The sequence below is a fragment of the Crotalus tigris genome, unplaced genomic scaffold, assembly GCF_016545835.1.
Source record: "Crotalus tigris isolate CLP2741 ecotype Arizona unplaced genomic scaffold, ASM1654583v1 scf7180000022970.308977840:1548163, whole genome shotgun sequence".
NCBI lineage: Eukaryota > Metazoa > Chordata > Lepidosauria > Squamata > Viperidae > Crotalus > Crotalus tigris.
Window position 1 is genome coordinate 1,321,487 of NW_024099557.1, and position 20,814 is coordinate 1,342,300.

General features: G+C 43.7%; 1 protein-coding gene across 3 annotated transcripts in view; it reads right to left on the reverse strand.

Moving 5' to 3' along the window:
* SHC2 (SHC adaptor protein 2) overlaps positions 1-20,814 on the reverse strand; it is a 51,170-nt gene that overhangs the window by 24,563 nt on the left and 5,793 nt on the right. The window contains exons 2-7 of one of the 3 annotated variants that reach the window (XM_039319272.1): positions 16,853-16,923; positions 15,099-15,159; positions 14,652-14,771; positions 13,042-13,095; positions 2,519-2,570; positions 251-377 (exon numbers count right to left, since the gene is read on the reverse strand). In XM_039319272.1, coding sequence (XP_039175206.1) covers positions 251-377; positions 2,519-2,570; positions 13,042-13,095; positions 14,652-14,771; positions 15,099-15,159; positions 16,853-16,923 — 485 coding nt within the window. The remainder of the gene's footprint in view (positions 1-250; positions 378-2,518; positions 2,571-13,041; positions 13,096-14,651; positions 14,772-15,098; positions 15,160-16,852; positions 16,924-20,814) is intronic. The other 2 variants (XM_039319274.1, XM_039319273.1) reach the window with 2 other exon arrangements.

The following is a 20,814-nucleotide window of genomic DNA, read 5'->3' on the forward strand; positions in this document are numbered from 1 at the left end:
GGCTCACATTCAGCCAATGAGCTTCTGTAGCTGAGCAGGATCTAGAATCCAGATTTCCCTGTCCTCAGACCAGCCCCTTCTCCAGTAGAGTACACCTGATTGGGAATAAGATGGAGGGACTGACTTAAAGTCAGCCAATCAGCTTTTTTGCCCGGGGGGGGGGAAACAGAGGGCAGTCTAGAACCTGCAAATCCAAATGCACAGATCTCAGCAGGATGCCCAGGGGGAAACTGAGGCTACAATCCCATACCTCTCATGTGGTGCTACAGTTTGGGGAGGGCTGTGCAGGTACTGTTTAAAGCGGAGCTCAAAGGCCTGACCCACAGTGTTGATGATGCTCTGCGCCAATCCGTCACAGCATTCCAAGATGTGGCAGGCTGCCAGAGAGAAAGAGAAGACCCACAGCCAGAAGTTAAACATTCCCCCCCCCCAAAAAAAACAGGTGTGGGAAGTCAGCCCTCCAGAGAAGGAAATATTAAAAGGACAGAAAAATGTATTTCCTAAAAGGATCTTAAAGAGGCAGAAAAGCATGCCCAGTTTTTTCTTAATATCCCCAAGTCTCCCTCCCCCAAGCAGAAACCAGCTCTGTAGAAATGGAGATGTAAACCATTCGGGAAGGTTGAAGCTAGAAGATTAAGAAGACAAAGACACCTAAAATCTACATACCCCACCCAAACTCTAAGAGGGGACATAATAGGATTAACCCACAGATGCCAAAGGGACACAGGTCAAAATATATGACACAAGAAATACAAAGCCTCAAACAGGAATAGGAAACAACCTCAAGAGCCCCAGAGGGTATAAAAACCCACTCCCTACATGTGCTCTCTTTCTTTTCTTCCAGAGCCATCTTTCTATCTGGCTCTCCTCTTCAATAAACTGCAACCTTCTTTCTAAAGCAGTTGCCATGTTGTTTATTCCCGGCTTGGATTGAACCATGATGAAGACTTTTCCTTCAACACAGGTACACAACAAGACACAAACAGGATCCCGCAGTGTGATGCAGCTGCAGAAACAGCCAATGCACTCTTAGGCTGTGTTAACAGAGCCAAAGGGCCTGGTGAACACAGCCTAGTACTCCTCGACTTATGAGCACAACTGAGTCCAAAACTTCCCTTGCTAAGCAAGACAGTGGTGAAATGAATTCTGCCCCATTTTACAACCTGTCTTGCCACTGTTGTTAAGTGAAGCACTGCAGTTGCTAAGTTAGGAACACGATTGTTAAGTTAATCTCACTTCCCCATTTGACTTTGCTTCTCAGAAGGTTACAAAAGGGGATCAACATGACCCCCGAGACACTGCAATGGTCATACGTTGGAGTCAAGCTTCTGAATTTTGATCACACATCTGTGGAGATGCTGCAACAGTCGCAAGTGTGAAAAACGGTCCTAAGTCACTTTTTTTTCAGTGCCACTGTAAATTCGAACAGTCACTAAATGAACTGTTGTAAGTCAAGGATTACCAGTAGGACATGTTTGGACAAGTGAAAGTAAAAGTAAAAGTAAAAATGAGGGGTTGAGGTGGGGAATGAAAGAATAGAAGTAAGTTTTCCACTTTGATAACATTTATTTCAAAATTTACATTCTTTTCCCTGGTATTTTCATTACAGCTATTTACTGACATATCATGCAGGTAGTCCTCACTTAATGACCAGTTGTTTCACAACCATTCAAAATTTTGATGGACCCCCAACAAAAGTCCTTTTGATCCAATTTCGAAGTTCTGATGGTCACATCTTTTCCCAAAGTCATATGATTGCATTTTGGGCCCTTGTCAGCCAGCTCCCATTTGCGGCTGTCTGCACATCCTACTGTCATGTTGCTGCGATTTGTGGCAGGTTTGAATGGTTGCTAAGGAATTGGTCATTAAATGAGGACTATCTGTATGTTATGTCAGTGAATGGTTGTAATGAACCACACACACACGGTCATTTTCACTTTACTTCTTTACCACTAGTTTCCATCAAAAAATGTCCGAAGACAATAGAACAGAACAGAACAGAATAGAATAGAACAGTGGTGGCGAACCTATAGCACGGGTGCCAGAGGTGGTACTCAGAGCCTTCTCTGTGGGCACGTGCGCCGTCACCCCAGTCCTAGGCCTTCAGCTGGGTTTTATAAAACCTTTTCGTTTTAGGCCTCCACCGCCATGTGCAAAAAAAAAAAAAGTTCAATCAATCAGTCAATTTCAACTTCTCATGGGAAAAAAAAAAATCTTGCAAAGTTGGAATTGATTGATTGAACTTTTTAGTCCCACCCAGTCTGCTATTAGCACCGTGGCCATGCCCACCCAGTGGGCCACACCCATCCAATGGGCCACACCCACCCGGCACTCGACGATGCATAAGTGGGTTTTGGGTTGCAGTTTGGGCACTCGGTCTCTAAAAAGTTCGCCATCACTGGAATAGAATAAACACAGATAAAACATAGAATAGCTTTTTTAATAACATCTTTTGCAAATTTTTGTACCGTGCTTAAACTTTTAAAAAGCAGCATGCCATTTCTCTAATCACACTCACCTCGCTGGTTGATGGGATCCTTGGCAACATAAGCGACGTAATCGGTTATATCCTGGCCAGAAATATAATTCAGAAAAAAGGGAGTTAAGTTTGAGGCCGCTGAGGCTAAGCAGCAGGACTTACAGTCAGAAGGAGTGAAGAGGAAGAGGAATTAAGAGGAATAAATTTAGCCTGAATAGGTTACGGCTATGTTAGCAGTAGCATTCCACAATCTCCAAATGTGCTATTCCAATAATCCCCTGCCACAGGATTTGTTGTGATTTTTTTTTTAATTTAACATCATTAGAATGCAGAGGTGGGCCAAGGATGGGAAAGAGATCAACCCTGTACCAGTTTAGCTGAATAAGAGGGAAATTTTATTTACGGAGGGTGGGGGTGACTTCTGTGCTGATCAGTTGTGTGGGCCAGAATTCCTCCCTGATCACCTTTCTACGTTTGTTTTTAAACTTTTACATTCCACAATCAGAAAAAATATGTTCCCCATGGTGAGAGTTGATCAATTGTGAATAGACTAGACCTTTTCTTCAGAGGTCGGATTTAAAAGAAGTTGGGAAGGCCTTTGGGGGAGATTTGGTAATGATGGGTTCCTACCCTGGGTGAAGGGTTGGATTAGATGACCTCCAGGGCCCCTTCCAACTTTTTCATTCAAGGATTCTATAAAAGAATAAATTAGCCAAGGTTATGGTTTATTAACCTTGTTTAGCATGCTGTGGGAATGCAACTGCTAGCTAAAAATGGACTGGAACAATGTGCCTCAATCCTTCGTGACAATCCTTTCTCAAGCTTGGCAGCTTGAAGACTTGGGGACTTCAGCTCCCAGAATTCCCTAGCCAGCTATGTTGGCTGGGGAATTCTGGGAGTTGAAGTCCACAGGCCTTCAAGCCCACAAGGTTGAGAAACACTGTTCCATGAAATAAAGCAATACATTACAGAAAACTGTAACTCTTTAGTGCCATCTACCGAGTGCCTGAATGTTTGCAACCCAAATAGGACAATGTATACACCTCACAATGAGGGATGTCCATAGGGTTGGGGGCAAACAAGTCAAGATGGCTGCTCTGATTGCCACCATCTTGTTTTTTGCCCCATCTCTACTAGGGTTCCCTCATGACAGGCACACCAAACCTTTCTTTTTCCCCTTTATTTAAATCTTTATATATTTTCTCCTTTATTCAGACTTTTCCTGACAGACCCAGGAGCAAAATCTTAGCTTCAGCCCCATTTCTGTACTGTCTTCTGACTTCACTCTGTTTCTGAGTCTCTTTTTCCTTCATTGTTTTTTGTTTGTTAAAGCTCAGTAGGCAGGACTGTGTGAGGAACTCCCCAAAATACTGAATTAACTTTTGGGGTTATGTTTTAACCAAGGATGCCCGCAGCTGGGTTAAAAAAAGTCAAAAGGCTGGTAAAAGTTGGCTTTTTTAATTTGTTTTTTTTTTGTTTTGTGCATTTTATATTCTTTCTACCTTTTAAAGTTTTTTACTCCTTTTTAAAAATAAAAGTTTAAAAAGCTTTTTAAAAAGCTTTTACTGTTTTTATTCTACTCTTCCTATGCCGATCTACGACAATAATAAAGATTTGAACTGATTTGTCTATACCTGTATGATTGAAGCCCCACCCTTTTTAAAGGGGGTGGGGCTTCAATCCCATCGACAGAGCTGAGCTGCCATTTTGACTTCTTTGACCTCCCATGAGGTTGCCTTTGATTTGAACAGGTTATTTTTATTGCCTTGAATGAAAATAACTGATCCCATATTGACTTTGGTCCAGGCCATAACATGGGGAGGAGGGAATACCATATTTAGAATTTTTTATGGGAAGATGTCAGAATTCAAACAGAGGAATCAGAGAGGGCTCAAAGAAGTCAAAATGGTGGCTGTGACAATGCAATCAAAACCTGCTTTTGCTTGAGCCATGCATGCACAACACATGTAAAAATGGCATAAGGCAGGGGTGTCAAACTGCCGACCCGCAGGTCAGATGCGTCACGAGGAAATCGCGCCCACCCCATTGCCGGCAATGGGGAAAAAGCTCCAATACGTCGTGTGACATCACATGACGTTACGAGTTTGACATGTCTGGCATAAGGCTTCTGTCATGTCTGCAAGAAGCCATCTTGATTTTTTGACTCCTTCCCTCTGCATCAAGGTTTCCCAACCTTGGACACTTTAAAACATATGGACTCAACTCCCAGAATTCTCATAAATGGCTTCTCTGACTGTGGAATTCTGGGATTTGAAGTTTACACCTCTGGAAGTGAATTGGGTTAAGAAACCCTATAAGGACATTCCTGTACACAAACCCTGAAAAGCTCTGACATCAATACAGCTTGGCATTCTGGGAAAATAAAATGACCTTCAATGACAGTTAATGGAATCTGCTCAGGAGTGCCAAAAACAAACTTTAGAAAAAAGAGAGAAACAGATAAAATGAATGTAATGTAATGAGGCAGCTCGACAGGATGGCAATGAATAGATGCACAAGAGAATATGGTAAATGCATCTTCTCTGTCATTGTTATGTGTAAAATAACACTTGACCCAAATGTTGCCGGGTGTCAATCCTTCCTTTCTGCTTTAATCTCTGCCCATATTTGCAGATATTTCAACATGGATGTGCTAAAAAGACCCCTGAGCTCAGATTTCAGCAATCTGAGTGCTCTCCAGATAACTGGACTTCAACTTCCAGAATGCATTGTAACTGTCTGGCTAACTGCAGATTGGAATTTCCAGCTAGCCGGGCTGTTACAATGCATTCTGGGAGTTAAAGTCCATATATCAGAAAAGTCATGCTGGCTGGGAGTTCTTGTCTGCGTTGCAAGCTATGAAGGGTTGGCCCTGATTAGTACTGGAAAAGAGACCACCAGGAAATCTTAGACGAGAGAAAACAGTGGTAAACCATTTCTGTAAAGCTGCCAAGAACTGCTCTGGATTTGAGGATTCTAAACAAGTGTTTTGTAAAGTAGGCCACTTTAAGACATACTGACTTCTTAGAATTCCCCAGCCAGCCATGCTGGCTAGGGAATTCTGGGAGCTGACGTCCACACGTCTTAAAGTGGCTAAGGTTGAGAAATCTTAGTCTAAATCTTTTTAATTTGACCTCAGCTCTTTCATACTTGGTACAATTCAGGCCTGTGGCCTCTCAGGTGTGACTTCCTTGCTAAGTCCCACATCTGCTTGGACCGCAGCAGCAGAACCCCCACAACCATCTTCCTCATCTGACATGCTGTCATAGATCCACAAAAGCTCCTGGTTACTCTCTGGCTTATTTCAAAACTATGCTCCATTTTGTAAAGGGAAGCAGAGAACCTAATCGTGCCCTAATTACCAGTGTTTTACAGGTTGTATCTAAGGTGACCAACTGTCCTCCTTTAGGGACAGTCCTCCTTTTGTGAGTTCTGTCCTCCTTCGAAAAGTGTCCTCCTACATGTCCTCCTTTTTGATATTTGAAGACTAATCTGCAGGGCTTTTTTTTTTCCTCATAGAACGCTCAGAACGGCGTTCCAGCACCTTTTTTTGATGTTTTTTTTTTCAACTTTTGCATGAGCTGTGCTACTCTCACTATTGGCTTTCGAAAGCCAATAGGAATTGCTGCTGAGCGCACCAAAACACCCGGCTGGCAAACTTGGCACATGTAAGTTGTCTGCAGCGAAGGCGGCAAGAACTTTGCACCCCTCCCTGCTACCCAACTACACCATCTCCTAGTTAGTCCCAAAGATACCTGGAGGAGACTGGAGCAGCGACACTATGGTAACTTTCTCTTGATCTTCGGCCCTGCTAGGGCAATAATGGCTGCGGGTGCAAGAGGCAGGGGCAGTGGGGCTGCTGCGGGCGAGGGTGTGAGGGGCGGCAGTGGTGGCTGCCCCCCGTGCTGTGGGAGCTGCAGGGCCTGCTCTACACGGGGTTGTGCAGGGTGGGTGGTGGTGCGGGTGGGGCGGCTGCAGATGGGGTGTGTTGATGCCGGGCTGCCCCCCCCCCCAGGGCCGGAGCCGGTGCAGCTGGTGCTTTGGGAGCCACGGGGCCTGCTCTACACGGCGGGGCAGCAGTGCTGGCGGGGCGGCTGTGGGCGGGGGCACAGCATGTAAGCATAATTACAATATAAAATGTTATTGTTACAAATGTTTTTATTATGCATTTATCATATTGTAGTGTATTCTGTATTATTGTTGCAATGAATAAACTGTTTCTTTTATTTACAATATTTTTTTCTTCAATTTATTTGTGTCCTCCTTTTCGTTGTAAAAAAGTTGGTCACCTTAATGACACACACTTACCAAACTGGCCGTGCTCTGAGTTTTTCCAGTCCACAGATCCACAAACTGAAATGTTATAGGTTTCGTATTTGAGCAAGGGGTTGGACTAGAAGACCTCCAAGGTCCCTTCCAACTCTGTTCTTCTCTTATTCTGACTGGACAAGCTATATGTTGCCTCACAAAAATAACCTAACCAAGATTAAAAGCTAATGGTTGTGAGAAGGCAGCCGCTGGGCTTTTATCTCATCTGGGCTAAGCGGGGCCTGTGAATCTGAGTAGCATTTAACAGGGCACAGGAGATGCTTCCTAGCTTCTCCTCAGGCCGAGAGGCTTTGAAAAAAATCCATCTCGTTAGTTGGTAAATTGCCTTTGTTCGTTTCCTGCAAGGCAGAATCTCTCACTCGATTTTTCTGTGACATTTACACAGCCCAGACAAACACTTTGAGATTTTGGCACCTGAGCAAGCGGCAAGCTTTTTTCTAGCTTGGAAACGGGCCTTTTGTTATCTTCTGCACATCTCTGTGTGTGTATGTGTGCGCGCACGCGCGCATATGTGCGCAGGTGTTTCTGTGTATCACACACACACACACACACAGAGAGAGATGTACATCCTTTCTTACTTTCACGCCTTCACCTGCATTTCATCCCCATCTAAGGGAAAATTTTAGCAGAGATGTCTTTGTAAAACACCATGCAGTTAGTCCTCAACTTACCACAGTTCATTTAGTGACGGTTCAGAGTTACAACCACACTGAAAAAAGGGACATGTGACCATTTGTCACACCTACAATCATTGCAGCATCCCCATGGTCACGTGATCAATATTCAGACACTTGGCAACTGACTCATGTTTACGACAGTCGCAGTGTCCCTGGGGCCACGTGATCCCCTTTTGCGATCTCCTGACAAGCAAAGCCAATGGTGGGAGCCAGATTCACTTAACAACCATGTTGCTAACTTCACCAGCACAGTGCTTCACTTAAGAACTGTGGCGAGAAAGGTTGTAAAATGGGGCAACATTCACTTAACAACTGTCTCCTTAGCAACAAAAATTTTGGGCTCAGTTGTGGTCGTAAGACAAGGACTACCTGTACTGAGAAATGCCATATCCTTATCATTATCACCATTATTTTAAAAGACATTATTGTCATCTTCTGCAGCAGCAGAATTACAACCACAATTGGGACTGGAACTTGTTGCTTAGTGAGTTACACCCCATTCTTTGCTACAAGTCTTTAAGTGAGTCATGCAGTCACCGAGCGAATCCTGATTTGACTTTTCTTGTCGATAGCTGGTTGGGAAGTCACAAATGACCATCCAGTCACTCAGGATGCCGCAATCGTCTTAAATACATTTCAGTTGCCAAGCACCCAAATCACAATCACATGACCACTGGGATGCTGCAATGGTCCTAGGTGTGAGGACCAGCTGTAAGTCAAAGCACCGCTGCAACTTTGAACGATAGTTCAACTAATAGGATTATCTGTAGTATCATCTTTGGTAATTAAGAGAGTGTCGATCTTTGATGTTGGACCAAGGCTGGTGTTTCTCAAAAACTCTATGGATTGTGCCTCTGTTTAGCTGGAAAGCAAGTGTTTTGTTGCTGTTGAAAATATTGCTGTTGTTGAAAATATTTTCTTAGTTAAATAAGAAAAGAAGAGACGAAGAGCCTCTATACCAGTGATGGAGAATCTTTTAGAGACTGAGTGCCCCAAAATTGGCCCCGCCCTCACTCCACCTCCTGCCCCCCCAGCCCACCTGCCCACAGGGCCACTCACTGCCTCCAGGGCCTGCCGCAGATCATCCAGGCAGCCCAGCAGCGCCATGGCAGCCACGCCCTCTGCCCGTGTCCCGCAGCATCAACTGTGCATGATGGGGCATGAGGGCAGAGTCTTTTCCACTCTGCCTGGCTGCCATGTCCTTGGCTGCACTGCTCCGCGTGGGCCACGCTCAGGGGCGACTCTCCTCCAGGGGGGCTGTTGGGGAGGAGGGGGCCATGGGGGGAGGCGGGGCTGGGGCAACGGCACATGTGCCCACAGAGAGGGCTCCGAGTGCCGCCTCTGGCACCCGTGCCATAGGTTCGCCACCACTGCTTTTTATACTATGAGGATTAGGGTCCAAGTGATTGAGTCTTCCCTTCTCCTTTTCATCCATTTACTTTTTTTCCTTTCCTTTCCTTTCCTTTTTCCTGTCCTTTCCTTTCCTTCCCTTTCCTCTCCTCCCCACTACTCTACTCTCCTTCTTTTTCATCCATTTACTTCCTTTCCTCTCCTCTCTTCCTTTCCTTCCCTTCTTTTTCATCCATTTACTTCCTCTCCTCCCCTTCATTTTTATTTATTTACTTCCTTTCCTTTCTTCTCCTCTCCTCCCCTTCCCTTCTTTTTCATCCATTTCATTTCCATTCCTCTCTTCCCCTCTTCTCCCCTTCTTTTTTCATTTATTTACTTCTTTTCCTCTCCTCTCCTCTCCTCTCCTCTCCTTCCCTTGCCTTTTTTTTCATTCATTTACTTCCTCTCCTCTCCCCTCCTCTCCTTTTTCACCCACTTACTTCCTTTCCTTTCTTTTTCCTTCCCTTCCTTATCTATTCCCTTCCCTTCCTTTTTTTATCCATTTATTTCCTTTCCTTTCCCCTTTCCCTTCCCTTTTCCCTTGCCTTCATTGTTGCCTTTTAGACACTATTTTAAGCATCTTTTCTTCCAGCAGTGGAGTTTGAAAAAAACAAACGAACACCTGCTTGCCGAGGTTACGTTATCTGCTGCTTTGAAAATGTCAGCTTTGTTAGATTCTGAGATAGCTGACCTGAAGAAGAAGCATAGCTCAATAATGCCTGGACAATGACTTCCATGTAGGCACCACTTCTTCACAGAATGCCTCATTTCCCTGCAGAATTCATGGCCCTAAGACCAGGAATGGCCACCAACTGGGATGGCTTTTAACACAACCAGAGAAATCCAGGTAAGGCAAATCTATCAAGGCTTGTGGATCTTCAAGAGTTATCCCAAAGGTGCTTTTTCAGGAGGCAACTGGACTTTCTTGTTTTTCCTTTGAAGATGTTTTGCTTCTCATCCAAGAAGCTTCTTCAGCTCTGACAGACACAGATAAACCTCCAGGTGGCCTCAAGGACTCTCTAAAACAGCGGTTCTCAACCTGTGGGTCGGGACCCCATTTGGGGTCGAATGACCATTTCACGGGGGTTGCCAAACAACGCGGTCCACCATTTTTTCCCCCCTTTTCCTTAGCTGTGCTAATCCCTTTTATTCTATTGGTTTTTGAAAGCCAATAGAATAGACTCTCTTGAATAGAGTCTAATTCTATTGCCTTTCAAAAGCCAATAGGAATTGTCTAGGCTGTCTCTGCCCTGCTGAGCCCACCAAAAGTCCCATTCTGCAAACGGTGCTGCAAGTTGTCTGCAGCGAAGGTGAGCTGTCTGGAAGTTTCCACCCCTCCCTGCTGAGCAACTACTAAAACTGTAAGTAAAAGAGGGCCAGGGATGGGAGGTGGGAGGCTGGCGGGCGCAGGGAGGGTTGCTGGCACGCGTGGGGCCCAGCGGGTGCCTTACCTCCCTTGGGCTGGGCCAGCTGGTGGCCCAGCCAGTGGTCGCCTTGCACCGTCTCTGCCGCTTGCCAGCTACGCCTTGGCCGGCGCAGGGGGCGGCACCATGCATGTGTGGCGCTCCCGGGCAGGGAAAGTCCTCGACTTACGACCGGTTGGGTAGTCCTTGATTTACGACCGATTGAGGGTCGTGGCATTAAAAAGGTTGAGAATCACTGCTCTAAAAGAAGGCAAATGACCAGCTGTCTGCAAGGAGTATAAATCCTTCCATTCCCCCACCATCCGGTCAGAACTGAAGAAGCTTCTTGGATGAGAAGCGAAATGTCTTCAAAGGAGAAACAAGAAAGTCCAGTTGCCTCCTTTAAAAAGGTAGTCAGTACAGGTAGTCCTCAACTTACGACCACAATTGAACCCCAGATTTCTGCTGCTAAGCGAGACAATTGATAGAAGTAAAGGAAAGGTCTTCAAAATTTAATATTGAAAGAGAAATTTAAAATTGAATTTGCTGCAGTGGAAATTTACTGAGTGGAGAAAAAAACTATAACGGTTGGGAAACAGGAAAGAAGAAAGAAAGAAGGGATGTAAGAGAAACACATAGGCAAAATTATCTAAATTCAGAATGGGAAAAGGAGCTGTAAGAGAAGATAACTAGCAAATCAGGAAAGAACCTTTTTTTCTAAGACATCATTAAAAAGGGGGGGCCAGAACTCAAGCAACTGAGCATGTGCAACTAGTTGATTAATATTAACTGACACACATTGCATAAATTATCTCCTAATTTTAATGTACACATGATGTAAGATTTAGTATGTAGCAGGAAATATGTAGGAGGCGGTCGGAAAGAGTGTAACCTCATAGTACCTCAGCCAATGGGGAAAGAGGAGGGCTGTGGCAGCCGGGACAGGGCTGTATAAAGAAAGGAATATTTTGGGTTGGAACTTTGGAGAGAATCATGCTTTCATAGCTTCTCTCCCCGCTTATTGCAATAAACGAAACAAAAGGCCTTCACTGTGTCTTGGCTGGTTATTGGTCAGGCGAGCTTGCCTCTGCTCACAAAGAAAAGTAGCCAGGAGCACATAACACAATTGTAAAGTGAGTTTTGCCCCGTTTTGCAAACTTTCTTGCCACAGTTGCTAAGTGAATCACTGCAGTTGAATGTTTGTAAGTCAAGGACTACTGGCAGTGCTGTTGCAATACATGTAACCAGGGCTTTTTTCCTCATAGAACGCCTAGAACAGAGTTCCGGCAGCTTTTTTGGATGGAACCTTGTAGGGTAGGCAAGATGGGTTGTATGACGTGTGTGAGTTCTGGCACCTTTTTTTTTTTTTTTAGAAAAAAAGCACTGCATGTAACTAAAATTACATGGCTGCCGGAAGAGCAAACTGCTAGATTAATATGGCTACCAGCCTGATCCAACATGGCTGTTCTTGGATTCTTACATTTTTATGGCCATAAAAAAAGGAGCAGAGTTTTGATCTGGCTGTGACCGCCATCTTGACTTTTTGGACTGCCAGATAGTTGAATGGTGTTTAACTATTTCAGGGATGGGGATCTATGGCCCTTTTATGACTCGTGGACTTCAACTCCCAGAATTCCTGAGCCAGCCATGTTGAGGAGAAAGGGAGAGGTTTCCATGCTGAGCCATGCCAGCTCAGGAATTCTGGGAGTTGAAGTCCACAAGTCATAAAAAGGCCCTGGTTCCCCACATCTGCCCCCCCCCTTAAGATGTGTTATATCGTTGTATGGAATTCTAGTTGTGGAAATTCAAAATTTCCGCCACCAGTAGAAATTAAAGATTATTGCCTTTTAATTCCATATACTGTATATGTGTTATAATGCTTTAGGAAAAGTAAAATAGCAATAATAATAATTCTGTCACATAACAATCCAAACTTAACCACTGTAGATAAGAAAAATTTTAAAAGCCTGGATAAGGGACATTGCCATCCTTGGAGACAGCAGAATACAGGTAGTCCTCGAATTACGACCACAAATGAGCCCAAAATTTCTGTTACTAAGTGAGACAGATGTTAAGTGAATTTTGCCCCATTTTACCACCACGGTTGTTTAGACTTTGCTTGTCGGAAGGTAACAAAAGAGGATCATGTGATCCCAGGACATTGCAACCATCATAAATATGAGTCAGTTGCCAAGCGTCTGAATTTTGATCTCATGACCATGGGGATGCTGCAAACGTAAGTAAGTATAAAACGGTCAACAGTCATTTTTTTTCAGCACCGTTGTAACTTCAAACGGTCACTAAATGAACTGTTGTAAGTTGAGGACTACCTGTAAAAGAAAGCACTGGAGAAAATCACAAAATACAAAGGCCTGAAAAAAAGAAGTAGAATAGTTGTGGGAAAAAGAAAACAAAGATAGCACCAACAGTGATAGGTGCCTTGGTGGGCAGTCCCAAAACATCTGGAGCACCATCGGCATTGACAAAATCCCTATCAGTCAATTGCAAAAGGCAGCTTTGCTTGGAACAGCTTACATCTTGCTACAATACCTTTAATATTATTAAACAACATCATCTGCTAATCCCAAGTCCTCACAGAGGACTTATTGGTGAACAAAAATGCCAAATCCAGTCTGAACATCTGGCTGACTGTGCAACCAACCATAATAACACAATAATAACAATTCTGCATTTCTTTCCTGTGAATCTAAGCACCCATGCTACCTCCCATGCACAGGACATGTAAGTTCAATGATCCCCTTACCGTGTCACCCCCCGAAGCGAAGGAGATGGATTGCATGTGGTGATTCGCGATGATCTACGGTGGAAACAGACAGATAGAGATGGAAGGGAAGGTATGATCAGCTTTGTGAGGAAGAAGGGGAAAGACCAGTAAAGAGGCTTGGGCATTGCTCAGCAATTAGTAGGAGTCTCCAAATGTGACGACTTTAAGACTTGTGGTCTTCAACTCCCAGAATTCCCCAATCCCTAATTGGCTGGGATCACCCATGTAGCCAGTTGAAAAATACCAGGTATTTGGTCTACAGGTAGTCCTTGATTTATGACCACAGCTGAAACCAGAAAATCCACCATTAAGCAATGCAGCTATTAAGTGAAGTACCATTATTATTATTATTATTATTATTATTATTATTGTTGTTGTTATTATTATTATTATTATTAAAACAAGAAAGTCCAACTGCCTCTTGAAAAAGCACCTTTGGGACATCCATGACCTGGATGACTTGAGAATCTCCCTAGACATACAGCCTGTGTTTTATATTTCAGTAGATTCTGTCAAATGCCAGGGAAATCAAGGAATTGAGACTGATAAAATTAAACTGCTCTGGGACTTCAGAATTCAAACAGACAAGCACCTGCAACATAACACCCCAGACTTAACAATTGTCGATAAGAAAGACAAAAAAGTCTGGATAGTGGACGTGGCAGTGCCTGGAGATAGCAGAATAGAAGAGAAAGAACTGGAGAAGATAACAAAATACAAAGACCTACAAATAGAAATAGAAAGACTGTGGCAAAAGCAAGCAAGGGTAGTACCAATAGTCATAGGCTCCTTGGGTGCAATCCCAAAACAACTGGAGCACCACTTGAACACCATTGGCATTGACAAATTTGCTATTAGTCAATTGCAAAAGGCGGCCTTATTAGGAACTGCTTCCATCCTGCGACGATACCTGTAATACCATCAAACATCCACATCTGCCTATCCCAGGTCCTGGGTAAGGACTCGATAGGTAGACAAAATGCCAAATCCAGTCTGAACATCTGGCTGACTGTGCGATGATCGATAGTAATAATAATAAATAATAATAATAATAATAATAATAATAATAATAATAATAATAATAATAATAACGTTGGAAGGGACCTTGGAGGTCATCTAGTCCAACCCCCTGCTCAGGCAGGAAACCCTATACCATTTCGGACAAATGGCTGTCCAGTCTCTTCTTAAAAACTTCCAGTGAATGTTGGAGCATTCACCGCTTCTGGAGGCAGGTTGTTCCACTGGTTAATTGTTCTCACTGTCAGGAAATTTCTCCCTAGTTCTAGCTTGCTTCTCTCCTTGATTAGTTTCCACCCTTTGCTTCTTGTCCTGCCTTCAGGCGCTTTGGAGAATAGTTTGACTCCCTCTTCTTTGAGGCAGCCCCTGAGATATTGGAACACAGGGACTCGTGACCTAATGACCCGTTTGACTCCTCCCTCGGGCTCAGCCTGGTCCTCTCCCACAGATTCCTAACCTCGGCAAAATGTGTTTTGAAGTGGAGGTTTCCAGATTTGCCTTCTTCCAACACATACCTGAGGGAGGAGTCAGATGGCAGATGGAACAACCCAAATGGAGGATGGAGGTCTTACCTGTCGGGTGTTGGGGATCATCAGGTTTAACCCATCGATGGAAATGTTGACAGCTATGCTAATACCGGCAAATCGGAGATTGCTCTTGCCCAGAATTGAAAACAGACTTTTGTTTGGTGCCTGGGAAGACAGAATCAGAGATCAACCCATCTATGGAAGCTCTTCAATCCTTTATCAACTCAGCAAAGTCAACGACGGAACCTGGATTTGCTTAGTGACTGTGTGATTCATTTAACTGCGGTGACTTGCTTAACAAATGGGGCAAAAGGTTGTATAATCAGGCGCCCCTCATTGAACAACTGCTTTGCATAACCACGGGAATTCTGATCCCAGTTGTGGTCATAAGCTGAGGACTACCTGTATAATGTGCAATCCTTACCTTTCTGAATTCCTCTCCAGCCACACAGACTTAGTGAATTCCATTTGGATTGATCCAAACAAACTCACCTTTTTCTTCCAGTTCCCTCGGACTCCTGGGACAGTCTCGTGCAGTCGGTTGATGGCTTCCCTGCAGCAAAGATGATTTCAAGATGGATATTAATTACAGAAGAAGAAAAAAAAATCTTAGTCAGAAGTTGACTTAGCTAGTTTTGGTCATCTAGCCATTCACTTGATGAATGACCTATTTTGCAAATGACTCAGTTTATAAAAAATTCTCCAAATGTTCACATTGAAGCCCAAAAACATGATCCAATCTGAATGCAAACCACGCTACGGATTTGCTACAAATATACCTCTTAATATTTTCCCTGATCTAATTAACCAGGTTATGTTGCACAGCAATGTCAGGATGCCAGGAGCATCCATCTGCTTTCCGATCTTTTCTCAGGCAAAGATGCTGGGACCTTCTGGCTGCAAGCCAAAAGACAAGATGACAAATTATCTCCCCATAAAAAAGCTATCTTATCAAAAGGAGGCTGTCTTCTTAAATCACATAAGGAAAGTAATTATGGAAAGGAGACAGTTCTTAAGGGATATAAAGGAGCTAATTACCTGAAAAGGAGGCTGTTTTTTTAAGGGACATATGGAATGAGGGGGGGTCTTTGATGCTCGCTGAACTTTCTTGATTTCTTGAAGACATTACATTACCCAAACTAGATAAATCAACAGTACTAGTCTGATGTTACCTAGTTTGGGTCATGAAATGTCTTCCAGAAAACAAGCAAGCCTCAAAGAGCACCAAGGACCCTTCATTTCAACCCTCAGCTATAAATAGTCTCCTTTATTGGGACATGAGGAAGCTAATTTATACATGGCAATCTATTTGTCCATCTCTCCTAGGGGCAAGCAACCTACAGCCTTGTAGGCCCCATTTCTCTTCCACAGCACTCCCCGAGTAAACTATTGTTGAAAGGAAAAGTGAACACATCTAAGCAGCCAGTGAATTCTGCTCTTTCATGTGCCAATGAGGTTACCTAACCTGGTCAGTTCGAAGCGTGTTTTGCTGTTGCGACAATTATTGCTTCTTAGCTTGCCAATGAACTTGGGGGGGGGAAGGGAAGGGGAATTGAATGGAATGGAATGGACTAGACTGGACTAGACTAGAACAGAACAGAACAGAACAGAACAGAATTAGAAGAATGGAATAAAATGGAATGAACTAGACTAGACTAGAACAGAACAGAATTAGAAGAATGGAATGGAATGGAATAGAATAGAATGGAATGGAATGGAATGGGCTAGACTGGACTAGACTAGAACAGAACAGAATTAGAAGAATGGAATTGACTAGACTAGACTAGACTAGAACAGAACAGAACAGAATTAGAAGAATGGAATGGAGTGGAGTGGAGTGGAGTGGAATGGAATGGAATGGAATGGAATGCCGGCTCCAGAGATCAAGATATCAGACCATAATAACGAAGGACAGTTCACCAGATGTCTGGCCAAACTCAGAGACACTTTCTCATAACAATATTTTAACGCCTAATTGGGCAAAGTGACAGGACTAAAATGGAGGGGGGGGAATTTTACACTTTTACTATGTGGATTGGGAGGGCCGTTGCCAAAGTTGGTTTTGCTTGCAATCATGCCAAAATGATGTACTCAAAACTTATTGAGTTTTGCATTAAGAGATTGGATCGTCTCAGGAGGCGCTTGCTTGGTTGGGTTCATCGGAAACATCTGCAGGGAGAGACAAGATCAGAGAATACCAAGAACCAGAGGAGAAAAAAAGAAGAAGATAGACAAGGGGTACCTACTTGGTGACTTGCGTCCGGGTGTTAAAATCCAAAGATCTCATTGATCGCAGGATCTCAATACAACCCATATACTGGGGGGGGGGGAAACAAAGAAGATACAAAATAAATCCACAGGTATTAATTTTGTTGGAACAGCTAATCTGGTCCCACACTTCTCCAGGTATCTCCTGTGATCTTTTGCAGTGTGATCTGCTTTACAACTCCCCTGTCTGAACTAAGTGGGTTCTCCAGGAAGCAACTTCTCCTAGGACAGGGGTAGGCAACTTTGGCTCTTTTATGACTAGTGGACTTCAACTGCCAGAATTCCTGAGCCAGCCATGCTGAGGGGAAAGGGAGAGGTTTCCAAGCTGAGCCATGCTGGCTCAGGAATTCTGGGAGTTGAAGTCCACGAGTCATAAAAGAGCCAAGGTTGCCTACCCCTGTCCTAGGTTGTATCCTCCAGAGGGTGTTGTTGCTGCTATTGTTGTTTGCAGTTATAATTCCCACTAATTCAAGCTTCAGCCACACTGGCTGGGGAGTTTTAAGATTTGTAATCTCAACCCAATTGGAGACAGTTGCTATGAACAATCCTAATAATTGATCACTTCTTTCTTTCTTTCTTTCTTTCTTTCTTTCTTTCTTTCTTTCTTTCTTTCTTTCTTTCTTTCTTTCTTTCTTTCTTTCTTTCTTTCTTTCACTTCCTATAGCCGCCTATCTCCATCAATGACTGTGGGCAGTTTATAATTCATTTTGAGTTGTAGAGATCCATTTTAGGGAGCAGTCTCAAACTGGATTTATTATTTATTTTATTTTATATTCTGGCTTTATTATTTTTATAAACAACTCAAGGCGGCAAACACACACAATAGTCCTTCCTCCTCCTATTTTCCCCACAACAACAACAACCCTGTGAAGTGAATTGGGCTGAGAGAGAGGGACTGGCCCAGTTACGCAGCCAGCTATCATGGCCAAGGCAGGACTAGAATTCACAGTCTCCCAGTTTCTAGCCTGGTGCTTTAACCACTAGCCCAGGGGTAGACAACCTAGGCTCTTTTATGACTGGTGGACTTCAACTCCCAGAATCCCCCTGAGGGGAAAGGGAGAGGTTTCCAAGCTGAGCCATGCTGGCTCAGGAATTCTGGGAGTTGAAGTCCACGTGTCATAAAAGAGCCAAGGTTGCCTACCCCTGTCTTAGGACAAAGATTAAAAGCAGGAGTCTTCAAACTTGGCCCTTTTATGTCTTGTGGACTTCATCTCCCAGAATTCCTGATCCAGCATGGCTCAGCATGGAAACCTCCCACTTTCCCCTCAACATGGCTGGCTCAGGAATTCTGGGAGTTGAAGTCCACGAGTCATAAAAGAGCCAAGGTTGCCTACCCTTGCACTAGACCAAACTGGCTCTCTGTCCTTTAGTACAGTAGCTTCTACAGCCTCAGCGTCTAAAACAGCTTTTCCAAAATGATAGCGCCAAGTACAGAATTCCCAGTGCAATTATTTTTGCTAGGGTGGAATTCTGGGAATTGTAGTTCAATACAGCTGACATGTACAAGATTGGGTAAAATAGCTTTAACCTTCAAGCATCTACTCAGTGTTTCTCAACCTTGGCCACTTTAAGACAGGTAGACTTCAACTCCCAGAATTCACCAGTCAGGATGTGTAGATTTCAACTTCCAGCATAGTGGCTAGGGAATTCTGGGAGTTGAAGTCCACCAATCTTAATGATGGCCAAGGTTGAGAAACACTAACCTAGCTCAGTTCTGTTGCATAACCCATGCGTGCTCCCTAAGATGAAATCCTAGTTTAAATGCGTTCAGCTGATCTAGCCTGCCAATGAGGATAAAAATAAAAATTCTTTCTTTTCAATTGTCGGTCTGTACAGTTTGTCATAATGAGTAAATACAGATTGAGGGTCAAGCTTGTCCAACATTTTTGCATTAAGGCTTAATCCCTGACTTCCTCAACTGAATTTCAGAGCTACACAACACCCCAGTGTGATTACTGGGAATTAGCCAGGGAGATTGTGTCCTCCCTTTTGCAATTCAGCAGCTGTCATGCAAAATCCTTAAACCTGTTTTGCAATTCATGGCAAACAAAACAAAGCCTCGCAAATCAGCAGCTTTTGTTTTCCCAGTGCTGTGATTTGCTTTATTTTGTATTCCATTTTTTTTTACAGTATTTATTTTTCTCTTCTGCTTGATTCCCGCCAAATGAGCAATGTATATCAGCAGCGAAACGTTAAGATTTCCTCGAAAAGCAGGAAAACAACAAATGATAAGCAACAGCAACAGAGGGCTTTGAAATCTAGAACCACCACTGTAAAATATCCAGGGAAACCAGGGGAAAGCTCAAAAGATTTAGCATTTTCTTGAAAGAAACAAAGAAGGAGCAAATAAAGAAAATTCCATAAAACTGTTGCTGTTGGTTGAGAAGGCCCTTCCCCAAAGCACAAGAAACCAGGCCTGAAAATCCCTCAAAACATTTGAGGGGATTGTGGGAAGTCAGCCCCCCAGAGAAGGAAATATTAAAAAGGCAGGAAAATATATTTCCTCAAAGGATCTTGAAGAGGCAGAAAAGCATGCCCAGTTTTTCTTGATAGCCCCAAGTCTACCTCCCCCAAGCAGAAGCCAGCTCTGTACAAATGCAGATATAAGCCATCAGGAAGGTTGAAGCTAGGAGATTAAGAAGACAAAGACACCTAAAATCTGCATACCTCACCCAAACTCTAGGAGTCATTAGCCCCAGCACCAGGGAAGCAGGATATGACCTTTGGGACATAATAGGATTAACCCATCACCATCAGAATACCAGAAAAGCACACTCAGACTCAGGTCAAAGTTCATGCCAAGGAACAGGAAACAACACCAAACAAAAGGCTCCAGAGGGTATAAAAACCCACTCCTTACATGTGCTCAGCCCTTTTTCCTCTTTTTTCTGCCAGAGTCAACTTTCTATCTGGCTCTCTTCTTCAATAAACTGCAACCTTCTTTCTAAAGCAGTCACCATGTTGTTTATCCTCGGCTTGGACTGAACCATGAAGAAGACTTTTCCTTCCAACAGGATGATTACAGCTCCCAATCTGAATATTCTATGGAAGACCTGCCGTTTGCAGATAGTTCTCCACTTACGACCGTCATTGAGCAATTGTTCAAAACCATGGAGGACCTCCCAAAAAGGTAGTTATGTCCCAGTTTCAAACGTCTATGGAGATTCTCGGTCATTCAAGTCACAGTTGGCCCAAAGGTGCTTTTCAAGAGGCAACTGGACTTTCTTTGTTTTTCCTTGAAGATATTTTGCCTCTCCTCCAAGAAGCTTCTTCAGTTCTGACTGATGAGTTCTTCTTATCTTCTTGGACAAGAAGCAAAACTTCTTTAAGAAGAGACTGAACAGCCATTTGTCTGAAATGGTAGGGTTTCCTGCCTGAGCAGGGGGTTGGACTAGATGACCTCCAAGATCCCTTCCAACATCATCATCATCATCATCATCATCATCATCATCATCATTATTATTATTATTATTATTATTATTACCTTTAAGGAAAAGCAAAGAAACTCCAATTGCCTCTTGAAAAAGCATCTTTGAGACCCCAGTTTTAAAATTTCAAACATTTGTGCCACGGTTTTTATGTCTCCATGCCTACAGTGGGACTAGAACTCATAGTCTCCAGGTGATTGGCCCAAGGTCACTCAGCCACCTTTCATGCCTAAGGTGGTGCTAGAATTCACCATCTCCTGGGTTCTAGTCTGGTGCCTTGACCATTAGACTAGGCCAGGGGTAGGCAGCCTTGGCTCTTTTATGACTCATGGACTTCAACTCCCAGAATTCCTGAGCCAGAATGGCTCAGCTTGGAAACCTCTCCCTTTCCCCTCAGCATGGCTGGCTCAGGAATTCTGGGAGTTGAAGTCCACGAGTCATAAAAGGCCAAGTTTGAAGACCCCTGCTCTTAATCTTCATCCTAGAACAGAGGTAGGCAACCTTGGCTCTTT